This window comes from Salvia hispanica, chromosome 4 (genome assembly GCF_023119035.1).
Source record: "Salvia hispanica cultivar TCC Black 2014 chromosome 4, UniMelb_Shisp_WGS_1.0, whole genome shotgun sequence".
In the NCBI taxonomy this organism is placed as follows: Eukaryota; Viridiplantae; Streptophyta; class Magnoliopsida; order Lamiales; family Lamiaceae; genus Salvia; species Salvia hispanica.
In genome coordinates this window covers 24,812,529-24,831,645 of record NC_062968.1, presented here as the reverse complement: position 1 = coordinate 24,831,645, position 19,117 = coordinate 24,812,529, and the positions used below count along the sequence as shown (strand labels likewise).

Here is a 19,117-nt window from a genome sequence, read left to right as displayed (position 1 = left end):
GGAATCAAATCTATGCATAAATCACGAAGAACTTACAGATCTGCATACCTAGACGAAGGGAAATAGAAAACAAAGGAAATAAAACAAGTCTATCCACTACTGTTCTTTCACACGCCAAAACTAACTTTAGACGCTAAATCCACTCCGGATCCAAGCGTCCGACACGGACTCCAAACAGAAGAAATTCTCCATCACGTCAGATTTACAAATTTAAGCTCCGAACACTCAATCAACCACAGATCTGTCACCCAATTCCACATCAAACACCTCAATAACGAAATAAACAGAGATCGACATAGCAATTTAAGAATTACGCTAACAGTAGAGAGATCTAAGCAAAAGTAACTTGAAATTAAAAGCTAAACTCAGATCCATGAGCGATAAACAGTTAAACATAATCAACATCAAAGTCGACTCCCAAAAGTGAAGTTCGACGGTGAAAACTAGCAAAAACAGCTGAAATTAAAACAAATGTATCTTCGCCCTCACTGGGACGGTGTTACAAAACTTGAGATCTCTAGAAAGTGCCCCCCTATTACGATTATCCCCTAGAATGTTTCCCAAGTGTGTGTAAAATGTATGAGCTAAGAAGAGTGAAAAACTATCTCCATTACGCTGCATGCTCCTCTCTATTTATAGGCGCTTTAGTGGGTCCAGCGAGGTATTGATAATGACTTTGTTGCCCTCAGCTGTAAACGAAATAAGCAGAGATCGACATAGCAATTTAAGAATTACGCTAACAGTAGAGAGATCTAAGCAAAAGTAACTTGAAATTAAAAGCTAAACTCAGATCCATGAGCGATAAACAGTTAAACATAATCAACATCAAAGTCGACTCCCAAAAGTGAGCTGTAGACTCCCCCGTCACGCCAATTTTCCTTGTAAGACCTGCTCATTTCGTCCTTTTCTTTCGCTAGACCATCTCCTTCCTTACTTCCTTGATCTAGCGATTTTCTTCACACACCTGGCTTAGGAAACGTGTTAGACCCAGCAATTTATAACATTTTTTGCACATTACCGATGCATGAAATTAGCCTTATCACTTCCCTCAAAACTTTATCACCGAGGCAACGCACAATTGTGCTGTGCGCCTTCGCCATCATTTCCTCACGCTTCTGAGTCTCCTTCTCATCAAGAACCTTCACTTCGGTCGAATTCAGAACAGCTCCTAATCCCTGCTGAACCAACATCGCCCGTATCTTTACACGCCACAACCCGAAGTCATTGTCGCCGGTGAATTTCTCCGCTTCAAACCTAGCAGCCATCTCCGATGTGAATCCGATTCCCACAGACGGCGCCAATTGAAATTGTCTGGAATAGATTCAATGTTCTTGATGAATTGAGAGAGAGATTTTGAGTGAATTGAAAGAAATCAGATTTGGGGAAAGTGAATCGTATATTGAATAGTGTCAGCTCTCAAGCTATATACAAAAAACGAAAACAAACAAAAGAGTAAATTAGCTATTTCAACTAACTAGTACATCAACGGTCAAGATTAAAAGATCAAGACTTGCATCCAACGGCATCTGTACTTCCTCAGCTTATCCTTGTTTGCTCAGCTCGTTTTTGATAGATTCAAACACTATTTTCTTAGGCAATTAGCACTTTACCTTTAACACAACTAAATTGAGAACTTGAGAGTATAAAAATTCAATATCAAATTATTATTCAAAGTCTGAGTGAGGTTTTTTATTTTTCGGAAGATGTTAGTTTCCTGAAATCGATGAAGCTCAAGGTAGCAAATTTAGATCCTTTCAATTATAATTCACCCGAGGAGTTGAATTTTGATAATAATATTTCGTTTTCATTGAAACTAGGGTTTCTCTAAATTTCTTCTCCGTTCAATCAATTTCTCTATACGTTTTGCATCATAATTTCTCTAAGTAATTGTGTTATGTATATTTATATAAATAAATTTATTTAATCCTTGGTAGATTTTCTTCTAGATATATAATCATACTCAGAGAAACATGAAGAAAAACAGAAAGCATAACATAAATAAAGCATAAAGAGAAGTAGGATGCTGGCCCTATGTAACTTGAGCCTCTATTTTGGTGAATACATTAGAAAATGAATACGTTTAGGTTACGGACTCAATTTCTACATCGGTTGTGAGAACAACATGTGTGAGGTATATAGATTAAATGAGCTCTCTCTCCTAACAAGCTAGTCTTTGGTTGAGTTCTTATGTTTAGTCTATAACAATTTATAAGAATATAGTACAATATACAATATACTATCTTGGTCCACAAAACATAGTCTTTTTTTTTGGTACGTCCACCAAAATTAGTCTGTATCTAGCCCCTGTGTTAACTTGGGCCTCTATTGTGGTTCGTGTTTAGAAACTGAATAGGAAGCTGGTGCACATTAGCTTTGGATTAGTCTTCATGCTTTGCTGGCCTCTGTTCAGGTAATAATAATGATATAATAATAGTACAACTGCATAAGATTTTTGTTTTTTGTTTTTTGCTTTTTCTCCATTTGTGTTGTATTAGGAATGTTTGAATGTTGTAGTTCTGGTCATGCTGGAGCAGTTGTAGCATCTCTCATTCCTAGTATGAATGTCGTCAACATGCTTCTTTTGGGATCCGGGATACGGAAGGACGATGCAACTGTCAAGTCGATGACTAGGACCAATGACCATAGGTTTGCATATCTCATTTTTTTGTTGTCTGAACTCCTCTTTATGTTTCATGAATCTCTTTGATCTGCAGGGAGCTACTGAAGGGGCCGTTGTGTTATATTTCTGCACTGACACTTGTCACCGCATTCTACTGGCGAACGTCTCCTATCGCGATTGCAGTATTCTGCAACCTGTGTGCTGGTGATGGTAAAGTAGTTTTTAAGGCATCTGCAAACTCTTATGCATAGTTAAATTTTTTAGCCCTTAGCATTCTGTTTGTAGGAGTGGCTGACATTATTGGGAGGCGGTTAGGGCACAAAAAACTTCCCTACAACAGAGACAAGTCCGTGGCTGGTACTGTCGCGATGGCATGTGCCGGTTTCTTGGCTTCTGTTGGGTAAGACGGATACACCCTGAAATGGTACGATGGGTACGAGAGTGTGGCATCTAACTTTGATTCGCGCAGATACATGCTCTACTTTTCGGGGTTGGGCTACATTGAAGCAAGCTTTGAATTGGTGATTAAGTTTATGGTAGTGTCCATTGCTTCTGCATTAGTTGAATCTCACCCTAAAAGCACTCAACTTGATGACAATTTCACAGTACCATTGGCTGTCTTCTTGCTTGGCACTTTGCTCTTTTGACCATGTAACATCACTTCTTTACATATTTCTCAGTAGTACTATATGTCTTCTTCTCGTGAGAATAATGTTTGCTCTCTATTAGCTTGTAGCAGTATGTAATAGCACTCACGTGCGCTCTCTCACCGAGCATATGAACTATCTAGTAAATTTATCGAGATGAATATCATTTTGTACTGGCAATATTTTTAATTAATTAATTAACATTTTGTCTTTTATTTTAATAATTTTGTATTAAAATACTATGTGTTATTTGCGTTTAAAATTATTTTTTCTCAACGCCGATACTACATACTACTTCCGTCCATTAAAATTTGTTCCACTTTGACCCGACGCGGGTTTTAAGAAATGTAATGGAAAATGAGTTGAAAAAGTTAGTGGATTGTGAGTTTTAATTTTATATATTAGTTTTATAATAAAATGTGAGTAGAGGGTGATGCTAAACAACCACATTATGGTTAACCATACAAGGTTAAATTGGTAAATTATAGTGTTAAATAATAGATTAAATATAAGTCATAGTTAGTGGAGGAATTAAAATTACATATGTGTCCTCTGCCTTGTTTTTGTTTTTAACTTCCCTCCATTTCATTTTTCTCTGAAAGCAAATCAACTATGTTCAAATTTTGAATTAAAGGTGCATGGCGTATTTAATACTCTAAATTGGAAATTGAATCAAATTCAAAGCGCAGTCACACGATTAATTGAGTTTCTTTTGAAATATCTAATTAATTAATGTTAGTATTTAGCTAGGTTAGTCATTTAGAAGGCATATTAGTAGATAAATTATTTGTGATATGCCATCTCTTATACACTGCGAAATTATTTTCTGCATAAGCTCACGACTTTTCGACAAGACTTTCCTCTTTTAATAATTACTTATTTTAGTATACAAAAAATGTGAACTTAAATTATAAAATTACAAAATGTTTTTATAAATGAAAAATAGTATGTAATTATACTGTTCAATTTGAAAAATAAATTTTTAATCAAGTACTATATAGTAAACCCCAACTAAAGAAAATTGATCAATTATAAGCTATGCAAAATCTAATACTAATATTACTTAAATACTTCCTTATTTAAAGTTATTTATTTTGAAAAGATAATTAGTTGAATTTATTTTGATATGACCAATTTAATGTTATTTAATTATTAGGCGAGTATTTTTATATAAAATAAAACAAACAATACTAAATGTGCGTCAAACGAAAGCGATGCTCGCATAATGTATGTAGCATATAATTTTCCTAGGGAAACAAAGTATTTGGTTTTATAATTTACAAATTTAAAATTTATTCAATACAATAGTTCAATAGTTGGAGTGAATAATTATATATCCACAATTTAGGTTTTACTACCATATGTCTAACTTAATTATGTATCGTGATTTTTTTAGTCAACTTGTCGAATATACAAAGAAGTCACTTAACGAAAATCAAATACTAGTCGGTAAATTTACTAATAACTTAAATATATATATTTTATTATGGTCAATTTTATAATTTATAATTTTAAGAGCTATTAAATCTAAAATGATTGGACGTGAATGACTATTCACAATTTATAGTAGTTAACTAGTTCTCCTAATGTTCCAAGAAGGTTGAGTCACTTCTTTTCTATACTCGTTTTGAAAAAATTGTAACAAATAATTAAAGTGGATAAATAATAAAGTAAAAGCGAGAATAATGTAGAGAAGATTCGTATCTAAACTATTATCGTTTTAATTTACTATTTATCCACTTTAACTATTTATTATGATTTTTTCAAAACTAGTGCGAAAAAAAGAAGTGATTCAATTTTCTTGCGACATATGGAGTACTATTTATTCACAATATTCATAAAAATTAAAGCTTGCTTTATTATTATTATATTAATTTATTTGAAATCATAGAGTAAACGAGCAAATCGAGTTTTGATTTTTATGAATTTATAAAATTAAAAATTTCAATAACATTTTTTAATGTATTATAATCAAACTAAATATATAAATCGAAACAAACAATACTAAATGTGCAAGGAATGATATGTTACATATCTTAAGTGAGCAACACTCTCGTTTGATGTATCACTCTCCTTTGATGAATAGTAGTAGCACCACTATAGTTTCATGCTACTATTATCCACTAATCGACAATAATCCTATATGTTTCCTTTTGTACTCGACATCAAGACTTAAATTATAAAGTCAACAACATATAGTGTATATAATTAATTTATTAATATTACTATTCAACTAATTTATTAACATTGTCTAGTAACATCTTGTGTACTCGATATATTGAGTCAAAATCATGGAATATAATTACTTTATACTATATATTTATTAGTTAATAATAATATATTAAGAATAGTTAATTACATCCAACTTTTTATTAGTATTAGTTCTTAAAATTATAAAATCAACCACATTTATATATACCTAAGTTATTAGTTACATCTTCCGACTATTTGATTTTTATTAAGTGATTTCCTTATCTACAACTGCATATGTGTACTTAAAAATAACAAATCATAATTAATCAGATACATGATAGTATATAAAAAAAATTGTGAATAATTATTTGTATCCAATTATTTAATTATAAAGTAATTTTAAAATCACAAATATAAAATTGACCACTTATAAACATACTTAGGGAAGAGATAATGATTAATACTCATATTTTCTTACTATAAAAATAAGTAAATCAAAAGTTCAAAAATATTCACATAATATATTTTTGGATAATTAATGAAAAAAGAACAAACTAACGAATTAAAAATAAAAAAATAAAATAAAAAGATAACACAAAAGAAAAATACTTAATCATTATAACTATATTACCTTATTATCTAATTCACATTTCAATAAATAAAATATTTAATTATTTTATTATTATTTTTCATAGGCTAAGAAAAGGATTTTATTGTTACTGCATTAATGATTTATACCTCACCGAAATTTAGTTTAAAATATATAGTACTTCTTAATAAAGTTGTAAACTTTTTCAAAATTAAATACTATCATAATTAATATATAATTTAAAGTAATGATATTTACTGAATATGCTAGTGTAAAATACTAGGGTAAACAAATTATAGACTAAGATACGCTAGTCATTAGATTATATTCTAATGCATGAAAATATATATATATATATATATATATATATATATATATATATATATATATATATCTAAAATTATTTTTTCACTGGGAATAAATATGGGCCGTAACTGTTTGTGTGGAGAGAACAATGAAATGGGAGAGAGAGAATAAATATTGATAGTTGAGTTTTGGAGAGAAGGAAATGGAAGAAAAGTAGAAAACTGAATAAACCAGGAAGTGGTAGAGAGGGAAAAACACAAAAATTAGGCGCCGCTAGAAGGGAAAGAAGGGGCGGCATTTTTACTACTAAGGACAAAAAAGTAACTTAAGTTTGTTATTAAACCGGAAGTAATAAATAAATCGGTTTATTTTTCAATTAAACCAGTTTATGGTTGTACATAATGTGGTTGTCTAGCTTTTCCCTTTTAAAAACTAATTACGCACTAGTACACTACTAATAACGTGAATATGGCAATTCAGTTCATTAATATTATTTATTCTACTTACTCTTACTTTTCTTTTCACATTTTTCTAATTTTATTAATTGTACATTAAAACTTGTGTTATTTACATATTTGTTTATTTTTTGAGAATAAAGGGAGTAGTATAATACTATCTCCGTTTCACTATAAATAGAGTATTTCTATTCCGGCATGAGATTTTATATAATACTTGTTTTATGAGTTAAATGGAAAAAATAAAATAAGAAAAAAGAAAAAAAATTAAAGAAAGCGATATTTTTATTTTTATAAATGTGCCATTTGAAATCATACATTTCAGAAAGTAAATAGTTTACTTATAATGAGACTAAGACAATTAGAAAATATATTTGAGAACATAATTTTCAATATGGGCAGATATTGCTGGTGCCGACACTTTGTGTGCCGAAAATTGTGTACACGTAGCTCTCACAAATAAACAATTGCTGATTTTTTATGACAGTTGACTTGTACTAATATTTTACTCCCTCCGTCCCCAGTTAAGAGTCACACTTTGATCGGGTACGAATTTTAAAAAATATAAAAAAAAGTTGATTGAAAAAGTTAGTGGAACATGAGATTCATTTTTTTATATTGATTTTATTATAAAATGTGAGTGAATTGAGTTAGTGGAATATGTGACCTACTTACTATTTTATGGTAAAAATAAAATGTGACTTTTAATTGAGGATGGACTGAAATGAAAAAGTATGACTTTTATTAGGGACAGTGGGAGTCATATTGAATTTCTTATTTTAGGAATTTCGTTGATAGCGTTATAAATTATGTATTCAATTTGATATATTGTTACCACTTATTGCGCTTGCAATTTAATGTTTTCAAACCAAATGAGACATTTGAAAAGGAAAATACTTATATTAATATAGTATTGACCATAGCCCATGCGTATATTCTATCCATAGCAAAAACAAGTCTTGCTCTGGGCATGTGGAAATGCGTCAGCAGGCTATTCCCCACAAGTAATTTTTCGTTGGGGACGACCAACATTTATTGTTTTGAAAATCGACCTTTATTTTTGTACTCTATTTATTACTCCATCCTCTATCTTCGTCTTCGCCTGGAGTTTTAAATAATCTTTATAAAGAAATACTATGAATTTTTTTTGGTAAAATATGAGTTTGTCGTTTAGTAAAATTTAGTAAAAAATTTAGTTGGGGAGTGTTATATTACTGACTCAATACTTAATTGCTAACTACAACTAAATAATAGTCATTAGATATTTAAACTAAAGGCCTAGATCATCAACTCTAAAATGTCAATACGAACAAAAAAAAACGTCAATAAGGTCATATAATTTCTAAAAAATATCAATAAGGGTATTAATGTCAATTAACTACAAAATTAGTTATAACTAACTTTTAAAAGAAATCCCAAAACTTTAAATTCATATAACATATATCAAATTAAAGATAATTTTATAATGATTCCAACGATATCCTACATGCATATGTTCCGACGTCAAAATTTGAAAAAAAATTTGAATTTTTTTAATTTTTTCGTACAGCAGAAATGTCAACATACTATATAAAATATGTCAATATAATACTCCCTGCATCCCACGTTACTTGAGTCACTTCTTTTTTGCACTCGTTTTGAAAAAATAATAATAAATAATTAAAGTGAAGAGAAAATAAAGTGAAAAAAAGAATAATATAGTTAAGACTCTTCTCTACATTATTCTCTCTCTTACTTTTTTTTCTCTCCATTTTAACTATTTATTATTATTTTTCCAAAACGAGTGCAAAAAATAAATGACTCAAGTAACGTGGGACGGAGGGAGTACATGTAGAATGTCAATATAAGCAATGGGTTAACATTCTTAAAGCATTATGTTGACATTCTCAAAGTATTGTGTTGATATTTTCGAAACACTATATTGACATTTTCATCCAAAACCCTAATTTGGAGTTTTTTTTATCTTTTTCGATTTAATTAATAAAAACGAAAATTACACGTGGCAAATTGTGGACCACACGTTTTCTAAAATCCTATTGCCTTAAATTAGTTGTAGTTAACAATTAAATGATGAGTTAACAATTGATCACTCCCCAAGTTTAGTTAGATTAGATGAGTTAAATTATTAGTTGAAGGTTTAGCCTACGCCTTTATATAAAACTGTACTTCCTCCATCCCAGGGGAATGTTATATTGTTAACTTAATACTTAATTGCTAACTACAACTAAATAGTAGCCATTAGATATTCAAATTAAAGGCCTAGATCATCAATTCCGAAATGCCAATACGATCAACAAAAAACGAAAATTACACGTGGCAAATTGTAGACCACACATTTTCTAAAATCTTATGGCCTTAAATTAGTTGTAGTTAGCAATTAAATGATGAGTTAGCAATTGATCACTCCCCCTCCATCACATATTACTTGAATCACTTTTTTTTTTACTTTTAAAAATGAGTGAACTGCATAAATGGTACCTGATCTTTCACCTTTCACACGTAAATGGTACATGATCTTTATTTTATATCGTTTTTGGTATCTATAAATCACATTTTTAGTACCTGATGTAATTTTCTTCCCAAAATGCCCTCTAAACAAATACATTTTCCCATTTATGTCATAAAGGATATTTTGGGTATACATAAAATTAGTACCAAAAGTGATATTATAATATTTTCTCTCATTCTCCTCACTTTTTATACTATTATTTCTAATCAATATTAATATTATTATTCTGATGTTATAGATTAATAATTAATATATTTTTTTATATTATTCAAATATACTTAATTATAATTATAGATATAATTATATTTAATTATTGTTATAATACTAAAAACTGATAGTAGTTAATAAATAATTGTAGTATAATTATATAAATTATGAATCACATAATATTATTATTATTATTAGTTTATATTAAATTAGTAACTTATTAACATAGCCTTGATAAAAATGTAACATTGTGAATTGTATTCATAATGATATAAAGAGTTGAATATTTTTAGTTAGGTGTTTCAACCTTAAAATGAGTAAAAAAATTTAATAAAAAATATTCAATTGATTTAATTACTTTAAATAATTAATTTAATTAGGCATTTTGTTCTTGATTTATATTATGAATGCAATTAGATGTGTGTATAAAACACTAAAAAGAAAGAAGAAAAAGAAGAGAAAAGAAAAAAGAAGGAAAAAGAAATATAAACTAAGGAGAAAAAGAAAAAAGAAAGGAAGATAAAATGCTAAAAAGAAAGAAGAAAGTGAAGAAAAAAGAAAGAATATGAAACTAAAGAAGAAAAAAAAAAGAAATAAGAAAGGAAAACAAAATAATCACATATTTGGAGTACTATTTAATTGAAATTTCTAAAATTATCCTTTGTAAAAAAATTTCACATATTTGGTACCCAGGGTTATTTTTGTCACAGGGTACCAAAAACGATATAAAATAAAGATCAGGTACCATTTATGTGCGAATGTGAAAGATCATATACCATTTATGTAGTTCACTCTTTAAAAATTGATACAAATAAATAATTAAAGTAGAAAGAGAGTAATATAAGATAAAAAAATAATATAGAAAAAACTCTTCTCTACATTATTCACTCTTTTACTTTACTTTTTCTCCATTTTAATTGCTTCCCCCATCTCCAAAAACTAAACTAGTTTTACCATTTTTAGTCGTCCTCCAAAACTAGATGAAGTCTAAATATGAAAAGTTTTCAACAAATATTGATTATGTACGTATCATTTATAATATAGACCTCATAATTCCCTAACAATCCTTCCACTACCTTTTCCCCCCCTCTCTCTTACTTTTTTTTCATTTCTTACTTACTTTACCATTTGTATATTAAAACTCATGTCATTTACAAAATTATTTATTTTTTAAGGATGAATTGAGTATTTATTATCATTTTCCAAAATAATTGTGAAAATGTATCAAGTAACGTGGGACAAATCTAATATATAGACAACCTCATCAATATATCAAGCTTGGTTTCAAACACTATATAGAGCATATCCAAGAAAGGTAATATATATAGAAAAGATATACCATTTATTTACTTTCTAAAAAAAAAAGGAATATACAATTCCAAAACGTAATAACCTCCAAAGAGAAAAGGTATATAAAAAAGTAAATTATTTTCTACAATAAAAAAATAGTATAAGATGCATTCCAAAATATAGTAGTTATAATATTTACCTCTTCATTAATGGAGAGGTAAACATACCTCTTTAACCTGGAAAAATGTATAATACCTTCTAAAAAGTCCTTCCTTTTAAAGAATGATTTTTCATAAAAAAAATATAATAGTTATAAGACTTTACCTCATTATTTACCTATTTTCTTGAAGATGCTCTTACAAAACCCATAGAAATAGAATCAAACTTGCACTTTTGGTGTTCATCACTAAATTTGCTATTTGTATCATGTTTTGGTTTTGGTATACTAAATTGTCATCTTCTGGCTTGAAAGTTTTATACCAAAAAAAAAAAATGATGCACAAACAATAAACCAAGTTTATTGTTAAAATATTTCATAATGGGGTCATTAATCTTTATCCTTAAAATATTGATTTTGCAAATTCCTCATGCTCCTCAAAAATTTGTCATATATTTCTACTGTTATTTGTCCAACAAAATTTATCATATGTTACTTTTTACAGTATCTTTTTAGGATAGTGGATTCCACATTCATCATCTCTCACTTATATTTTACTCCATCCATCTCCCATTAATTATTCACTTTTGCCATTTTCGTCCATCCTCATTAATTGTCCACTTTCACTTTTACTATAAATGATAAGTCGGTTTCACATTCCCCTAACTTATTCTACTCATATTTTATTATAAAATCAATATATAAAAGTGAGACACATATTCCATTAACTCTTTAACCCACTTTCTTTTACATTTCTTAAAACCTGTGCTGGAATCAAAGTGAACAATTAATGAAGGACAGAGGGAGTATTAGAGCATCATTAACGCAGGCGGTCCGGGCCGCAACTCGCGAGTCCCGGCCCGAATTTAGCGTTGGAGCAGCTTGCGTCTCGGCCCGGGACGGTCCCGAGGACGCAGTTGCGTCCCGGTGCCGCTCCCGAGTCCCGTCGCGGCCGGCGTTATGCGTGCCCGTGCCGCATCCCATGCGGCCCGTCCCGGCGTTAATTGCGTTCGGGCCGGGCCGCAAGTCCCCACGAATTTGTATTTTTTTATTTTTTTTTGTTTTTCTATTTGGAGGGGACTTGCGGCCCAAATCCGGGATGGGGTTAAGGATGCTCTTATAAACCTTATATTTAAAAGTATGACACATTCCACTAATTTATTCAACATACTTTTTATGCATTTCTTAAAATTCGTATCCAATAAAAATATGACAATATTTAAAGGAAAAGGAGAGTACTAATTTGATGCTAACACATCAAAAGGGGTATATAAACATCAGCATAGGTAAATTCGTCAAAGCGCATGGCAACCTAATTTCGCCAATAAAATTATTGTTGGGTCCTAAATCGAATTCATATTATTCAACAAAGCCCACATAAAAGATCAAATTTAGCTCATATTTATAATTATCCACCATATAAAGCATTAGCCATGAGAACGCCACGCGTACGGCCCCCTATTTCAACGAAATCGGGCTATGTTAGAGCATTCGCAATGGGGGCCGATTCCCAGAGCCGATGGATCGGCCCCCCCATCGCCTTCCACCGGTCGCCATAGTGGGGAGGGAGCCGATCTCCCTTCCCAATCGCCTTCGCCGTTCCGCCGATAAATCGGCTTGGCCGATGCACCTATCGGCTCCGCATCGGCCCGCGATAGGCCTCCATTGCGCGGAGGCTCGACCGATTTTCATTTTTTTTTAATTAATTTTTTAATTTTCTTCTCCTATATAAATACCTCAATTCTCTTCATTTCATACACCCACATCCTTTACTTCACAATTTTTCTCACTTTTTCTCATTATAAATGTTTAACTTCACCCACAATTCGGATTCAGATTCCGATTCCGATGTCAGCGAGAGCAACCCCATCATTGTCCAAATGTGATACGATTGAAGAACTTTGGAATCGGAGGGGCTGATGTTTTATTTAAATTCGTTTCTCGTTGTATTCTGTTTTCCAATATTGTAATACATCGAAGAATGAATTTATTATGTAATTTTATTTATATTATTTAGATATTTATGCTTTTTTTAGTTTTTGAAATGAAATGAGATAGGCTCTGAGATAGGCTATGGGATGAGCCTGCTGACATGGCAGGAAAAACTGGAGATAGACTCTGAGATGGGCTCCGGAGAAGGGCCCTTATTGCTAATGCCCTTAGGGCATACTTTCGTGCATTACATACCCTCCTTGAAAATATTACTCTCTCTGTATCATTATAAGTGACACATTTCGTTTAATTACAAATAAGTAATATTTTATCTTTTTTATTTACCCTCTCTCCTACTTGTTCTCTCTAATTTTGTCCTCCTCCTATTTTATTCTTTCTTCGTTTAGCCACTACCACCACTACCTAAAAACATGTGTCAAAGAAATATATCACATGCAATGGAATGAAGGAAGTGCTATAAATATTTGGTTCGACGCGAGTATGTATAATTAGTAAATGAAAGAGAGAGATAAAAGATAGGGTAAGTAGTGAGTGGACTTCATATTAACTATTTCAAAATTCGAAAGTTCATACTCTTCCGTCCTAAGGAAGTTGACCCCTCCTTTCTTGGGTTTAGAGATTTTATGCAACTTTATTTTATACTGAGTTAAGTGAAAAAAATAAAATAAAAGAGAGAAAATAAAGTAGATATAAAAATGATTCCATTTTAAATACTAGTAAAAAATCATCTTGGATTTTCTCTTTAGGATTTTCGTCTGTTTTACGGATATGTTGATGGAACAAGTGACTGAACTGACGATGGATCGACGCCCAAGAAAAAGAGGCCTCGTTTGGGCTGGGATGTTCTTCCTCAAGGTCCTCAGGAAGTATTCCGATCAAGTTTGTGTATTTGTTTTTATTTTCCCTATTTTTTATTTTTTTATTTTTCTGGAGATCTTTATGGAAATTGTGATTTTAAGTGGATTAGGTATGAGAAAATTGTTTGTTGCGATTTCAACTTACTCAATTGGAATTGCAACACTTCTTCACACTTCACACACCAAAACCAGAGAGCACAACCTAAACAATAACTTACGAAGACAAAATGCATAAATTGAATGATATTGAATTGATAAAACTAAACAAATTTGCGTCTGAGTTGACCAAGCGATGAATAATCTAATGCCTTAAAGACCAAAATTCCGGTTAAAATCCTCGTTGTTGCAGCCATTAAATTTAAAATTCATATAACCATAAAACACAAACAAACTCTAAAACACAATAAATCATAATGTACCAAAAGTATTAATGAGTCAACGTCATAATAATCTCGGTAATTTTGTACTAATGGAGTACTAATCTATCACTATTTCCTTGCTCAAAAATAAATCATGACATTATAAATTAAATAAATGTTTCATTTTGAATATACATTGAATATGAGTAGTGATATAACGTAAACTCAAATATTGTATAAACTTCAAATCTTTTAACACAATGTCAACACAATATTAATATATTGTAAAATTTTAAGATTTTGATGCCAATACAATGTCAACAACGTGTCAACCGTTGACACTGTATTAATATTTTCTGTTGCTATTATTTTATAATTTATTGACATTTTTATCTGTTTAAATAATAGTTTAAAGTTTGTACAATATTTAAAATTTACATTTTGATTATATTTCTAGTGAATATTGTACATTATATTTATACGTCTAAAGAAATACTACGGTGGTGTTCGATTCCAAGATAAAATAATCTTAAGATTCAATCTAGGATTGAGATGTAAGATTATTTTAATTATAAGGGGTTAGCTATGAGTGTATGACTAATTATCTCATAATTATCCATTTAAATTAAGTTTTTTAGGATTGAATCTCATTAACCAAACATACTATAAATTTAATTTCGGATACAATCTTGCAAACAGAGCAACCCCACCAGCCAGAGTTATTTTTATGTAAATAAAGAATACTAGGTGTTGGCGTGACTGACGGCTGGCTTTGCTTCTCTTTCTCTCTCTCATCTCGTACTCTCTCTCTCTCTCTTCGTTTCCTCTCATTTTATTCCTCTCGGCGGCTCAGATGCGGCTCGCTCTACAATCTCAGCTCCAACTCTTTCAATTAAACTTAAATCTCTGTATCTTCCCTCCATTTTTCCTCCTCTCTGATCGATTGATCACCAACGCCTAGAACTCCATATACGCCACCTCGGATTCTCTTGATCCGGGTTCTCAATCTGTCTCTCAGCATGAAATTGGATGCCTCAGCTTGAATTCGGTCGCTTCTTTTTGGTTTTTGAGTTTGAAACAGATTAAGAATCGGTTGCAGCTCGAAATGTGATGGATTGGGGTTTTAACAATTCATACAGTAATCAGTCGCTGAAAGGTTGATGTTCTCTCTCTATTTTTTGTCTGTTTAGTTGATTTTCTGTTGTGTGAATTACTTATTTGAATCTGTGTTGTGAAGTCTTCGAAGCTTGCTCCCTTGGTTCTTTTGAGCTCGGGCATTTGATTTCGCTTTTAGGAATTTCAACGAATTAGTCTTTATGCATATTTAAGTGCAGTATATTCTAACTGAGATCACTTGAATGCCTTATTAGAAGGAGAATGAGCCTTTAAAGACGGAAGTGGAAATGTAGCCGTGCTTCTTGTTTCAAAATTGTTAAAGTTGCGTTATACACTTCAATGAAGATTCCTTTTTTATTTTGTAGTGGATATGGATCCGAAGTCTCTGGGGGCGATGAGTGCAGCAGTCATCCCCCAAATTGATCCAGCTGATATTGGGTTAGCTTCTATCGAGAAGGGGAGTGCCGTTCCTAATACAAAGCCCAGGAAAAAGACCATGACCTCGGTATATCTTAAATATTTTGAAACAGTGATGGATGGGAAGAGTCGAAGGTGCAAATTCTGCGGCCAAAGCTATTCTATTGCCACTGCAACAGGTTATTTCTCAACTGATTTTCGCACTTCATTATTCTATTGCCAGGTGCAAATGGCCAGTAATTATGTAATGTTATGTTCGGACTTATTTTGAGGCTGCAACTCCAATTGCTAGAAATTCTTTGTCACGGCCCTCAGTATATTCTTGTTATTACCTGAAAGCTTTAATTGCTGATGAAACATTAACATTTCTTGTTGAAGATTTGACTTGTATGCATTCCTGATTATTGTTACTAAAGATTTTCAAGATTTTCTCATGTGTCGAAGGCAATTTGGGGAGGCATCTCAGCAATCGACATCCAGGATATGATAAGATGGGGGAGTGCTCCACCAGCCCTGCTCCACAGCCTGTCACCATTGCTAAGAAATCTCAATTGCCAACTAAATCTCCTTCTGTGGAGGTTGACCACCTGAACTGGTTGCTTGTTAAGTGGCTCCTTGTAGCATCCCTTCCTTCTTCTACTTTGGCAGAAAGGTGGCTGGCAAACACATTTAAGTTTCTGAATCCGTCTTTTGAGCTTTGGAATGTGGAGAAATTCCACAAAGTGCTGCACGAAGTTTTCAGAAGCATGCAGGAGACTGTAAGACTAACTCTGGAGCAGGTTTCTTCCAAAGTTTCTATAACTCTTGATTCCTGGACTTCATATCAGCAAATTAACTACATGAGTGTTTCGTGTCAGTGGATTGATGAAAGCTGGTCCTTCCAAAATGTTCTTCTTGATGTTTGTCACATTCCAAGCCCTTGTGAGAGTTCTGACATCTATTTTGTTTTGTTGAAAGTTCTAAGGTTGTACAATCTTGAGACTAAGATTCTCTCATGTACCCTGAAAGGCGACATGGACAGTCAGAAACTGTCTAACTTATTTTGTGTTCCTTGTGCTGCTTATACTCTTAATTCAATTGTAACTGATGGGTTACGAAGCACAGAACATGTGATTATTAAGATCAGGGAGTTTGTTATGGAACTGAATTCATCACCAGAAATGTCTGAGGATTTTGTTCAATTTACTACTGCTTACCATGAAGGAAACTGGCAGTTCCCACTTGATGCCTCATCTCGGTGGAGTGGAAACTATCAGATGCTTGATATAGCGCGGAAGGTAAACCCTATCCTTGTATTACCAGAGATAAAGAACATAACTTCGGTTTAAGTTGACAGTATGGTCATGGTGGTTTGATACACTTTATTTATGCATAGCTTTTTAAAAGAATGTAGAGTGGTTAAAAAGGACACTTTTTTGTTTAAACAATCACATTCAAGAAATATACTTTCTTTGCAGGCTGGTAAATCGATGGAAACTGTAGTCAGGAAGCACGAAGAACAATTGGGTAGAAGGTTGCTGCTCAATACTGCAGAGAAAAATGTTGTTAATATCATGCACAAATATTTTGAACCCTTTTATAAGACCATAAACGATATGTGCATGAGTAAATTGCTCACAGTAGGTATGGCTCTCTTTTTCATGGATCATATCTCTGAGACAATATTGGCCTGCAAAGACTCGAGGCAAACCCCTGAATGGCTCAAGAAAGCTGCTGAAGATATGTATGCCAAAGTGCAATACTATAGCAACCAGGTCTGCAATGCGTTCATATACATGACTGCGGTTCTTGATCCCCGGATAAAGGTTGAGCTCATTCCCGAGTATCTCAACTTAGAAAGCTACATGGAGGAGGCTAGAAATCATTTCATCAGAAATTACTCCGCCCCCTATTTTTCATCTGTCGGCAACTCATACACTACTCAGGATCCAGAGGACAGAGGGAATGCATCTTTTGCAGAGGAGATTGCTCGTAAGAAAAGGAGGGCCACCATGAGTTCCACTACAGATGAGCTTACTCAGTACTTGTCTGAGCCCCCGGTTCCAATGCAAACAGATGTTCTCGACTGGTGGAAGGTGAACAGCTCTAGGTATCCAAGGTTGTCTTTGATGGCTCGTGATTTTCTTGCTGTGCAATCAACTGTGTCGTTGCCTGAGCACATATTCTGTGCCAAGGGTAATGAAATCGATAGACAGAGGTCCTCCATACCACAACATGATACACAAGCTTTGCTCTGTGTGAATTCATGGATGCAAAACGGGATTAAGCTGAAGCATAAATCCACTGAGATTGACTGCGAAAGGATAGTGGAGCTGCAAGTTGCTTCAGCAACAGAGAGTAGCAGTAGGAGATTTGACAAGAAGCAAGTGTTATGAATAAGACTTGTGTACCATTGATTATTTAGTATGTACAGGTCGGGGTTGATACAAGGATCCGCGTTGAATCCACGCACCACCTATAGTCGCGGCTGCTGCCTGACCATGGTTAGTTTGGTGATTGATAATTTATGCGATTCATAATATTTGCTTATCTGAGGGCTCTTTGACTCAGGTGTTACTGCTTTGATATATGAGCTTAGACGATTATATCAGACTGAGGTTGTTCACTCTACTGGAATTCCTCCTGCTACTGTGCAGGAGAATTTATAGGCTTGTGGAATTAAAGAATGGAGTATATGAGAGGGGATGTGATGTTGAGTAGGTTCATCAGTTGGCAGCCATTAAAAGATGTTCCTGAAACTGTAGTTCATATACATTATGTTGGTAGTCTCATATGATTACATGTGCATTATAAGCTACTGAAATAATATCTATAAACGGTTGGAACTTGTAAGCACACTAAAAAAACTAAGCTAACCGCCCTCTTAATTAGCAAGACTTGCTTTGTTAGGATCTTCCTTATAGATTAGATAGTAGAGTATTATAAATAAGCACCTCTTATAGGTGGAATACATGCATAAGAATATACTGCTACTAAGTAATTTCCCTTTCCAATGATCCATCTGTTCTCATGCTCGCTGCTCCTGCTTCCATCGATCCATTAGTGGTTGGTCAACCGATAACCGTTGCCCAACAACTCAAAATTTATCAAACATCATTCTTATTCGATATATTTTTAATTCTTCGATACTTGTAATATTTATTTGTGTTTGAATTAAGTTTATATTTCAAAATTCTTCAAATCAATTAAATATATAATATGAGTAAATTTGTCATTAAACACTAGAGAGATCATACATAGTAGAATGGAAGGATGACAGTAAGAGCTTATAAGAAAAGGCAGAGGAGACGTCAATTCCACAAAGTTTCTCACTAAATGCGCCAAAGATCCAAATCCAAAGCACTCTCGCTCGCTTCTATGCTTCTACGATGAACCTTCCTACTCTTAATAGGATCAAGCCTTCATGGAAACAATCGGATTTAGGGGGAAAAAACATTGAAAG

At 32.5% G+C, this 19,117-nt stretch overlaps 2 protein-coding genes across 6 annotated transcripts; both read left to right on the top strand.

The window, feature by feature from the left end:
- Positions 1-2,333: 2,333 nt before the first annotated feature.
- On the top strand, positions 2,334-3,447 carry LOC125185333 (probable phytol kinase 2, chloroplastic). Its single transcript, XM_048081855.1, has 5 exons — positions 2,334-2,410; positions 2,515-2,646; positions 2,715-2,830; positions 2,906-3,020; positions 3,090-3,447. Exons 1-5 carry the CDS (start codon positions 2,388-2,390, stop codon positions 3,265-3,267), a joined length of 564 nt encoding a protein of 187 aa, XP_047937812.1. The 5' UTR covers positions 2,334-2,387; the 3' UTR covers positions 3,268-3,447.
- An 11,469-nt stretch (positions 3,448-14,916) lies between these two features.
- LOC125223277 (zinc finger BED domain-containing protein RICESLEEPER 2) lies at positions 14,917-18,462 on the top strand. Of its 5 annotated transcripts, none has more exons than XR_007176686.1 (5): positions 14,917-15,298; positions 15,624-15,854; positions 16,120-16,952; positions 17,133-18,158; positions 18,312-18,462. XR_007176686.1 is itself a non-coding variant. In XM_048126354.1 (5 exons), the coding sequence occupies exons 1-5, from the start codon at positions 15,253-15,255 to the stop codon at positions 18,048-18,050; spliced, it is 1,950 nt and encodes a 649-aa protein (XP_047982311.1). In that variant the 5' UTR covers positions 14,917-15,252; the 3' UTR covers positions 18,051-18,462. The 5 variants fall into 5 exon arrangements, 3 of the variants coding, with proteins under 3 accessions (XP_047982311.1, XP_047982310.1, XP_047982312.1); XR_007176685.1 differs by having other exon boundaries at positions 18,226-18,462; XM_048126354.1 differs by having other exon boundaries at positions 16,120-16,454; positions 16,533-16,952; positions 17,133-18,462.
- The last annotated feature ends 655 nt before the right edge of the window (positions 18,463-19,117 follow it).

What these genes read in the sequence shown, in the direction of transcription:
- LOC125185333 (XM_048081855.1), top strand. Translation starts at nt 2,388, where the DNA reads ATGCTTTGCTGGCCTCTGTTCAG. An exon ending in CTTTGCTGGCCTCTGTTCAG is followed by an intron (nt 2,411 to 2,514) that starts GTAATAATAATG and finishes TGAATGTTGTAG; the next exon opens with TTCTGGTCATGCTGGAGCAG. An exon ending in ACTAGGACCAATGACCATAG is followed by an intron (nt 2,647 to 2,714) that starts GTTTGCATATCT and finishes TTTGATCTGCAG; the next exon opens with GGAGCTACTGAAGGGGCCGT.
- LOC125223277 (XM_048126353.1), top strand. Translation starts at nt 15,253, where the DNA reads ATGGATTGGGGTTTTAACAATTCATACAGTAATCAGTCGCTGAAAG. An exon ending in CAGTAATCAGTCGCTGAAAG is followed by an intron (nt 15,299 to 15,623) that starts GTTGATGTTCTC and finishes TTTATTTTGTAG; the next exon opens with TGGATATGGATCCGAAGTCT. An exon ending in TGCTTGATATAGCGCGGAAG is followed by an intron (nt 16,953 to 17,132) that starts GTAAACCCTATC and finishes CTTTCTTTGCAG; the next exon opens with GCTGGTAAATCGATGGAAAC.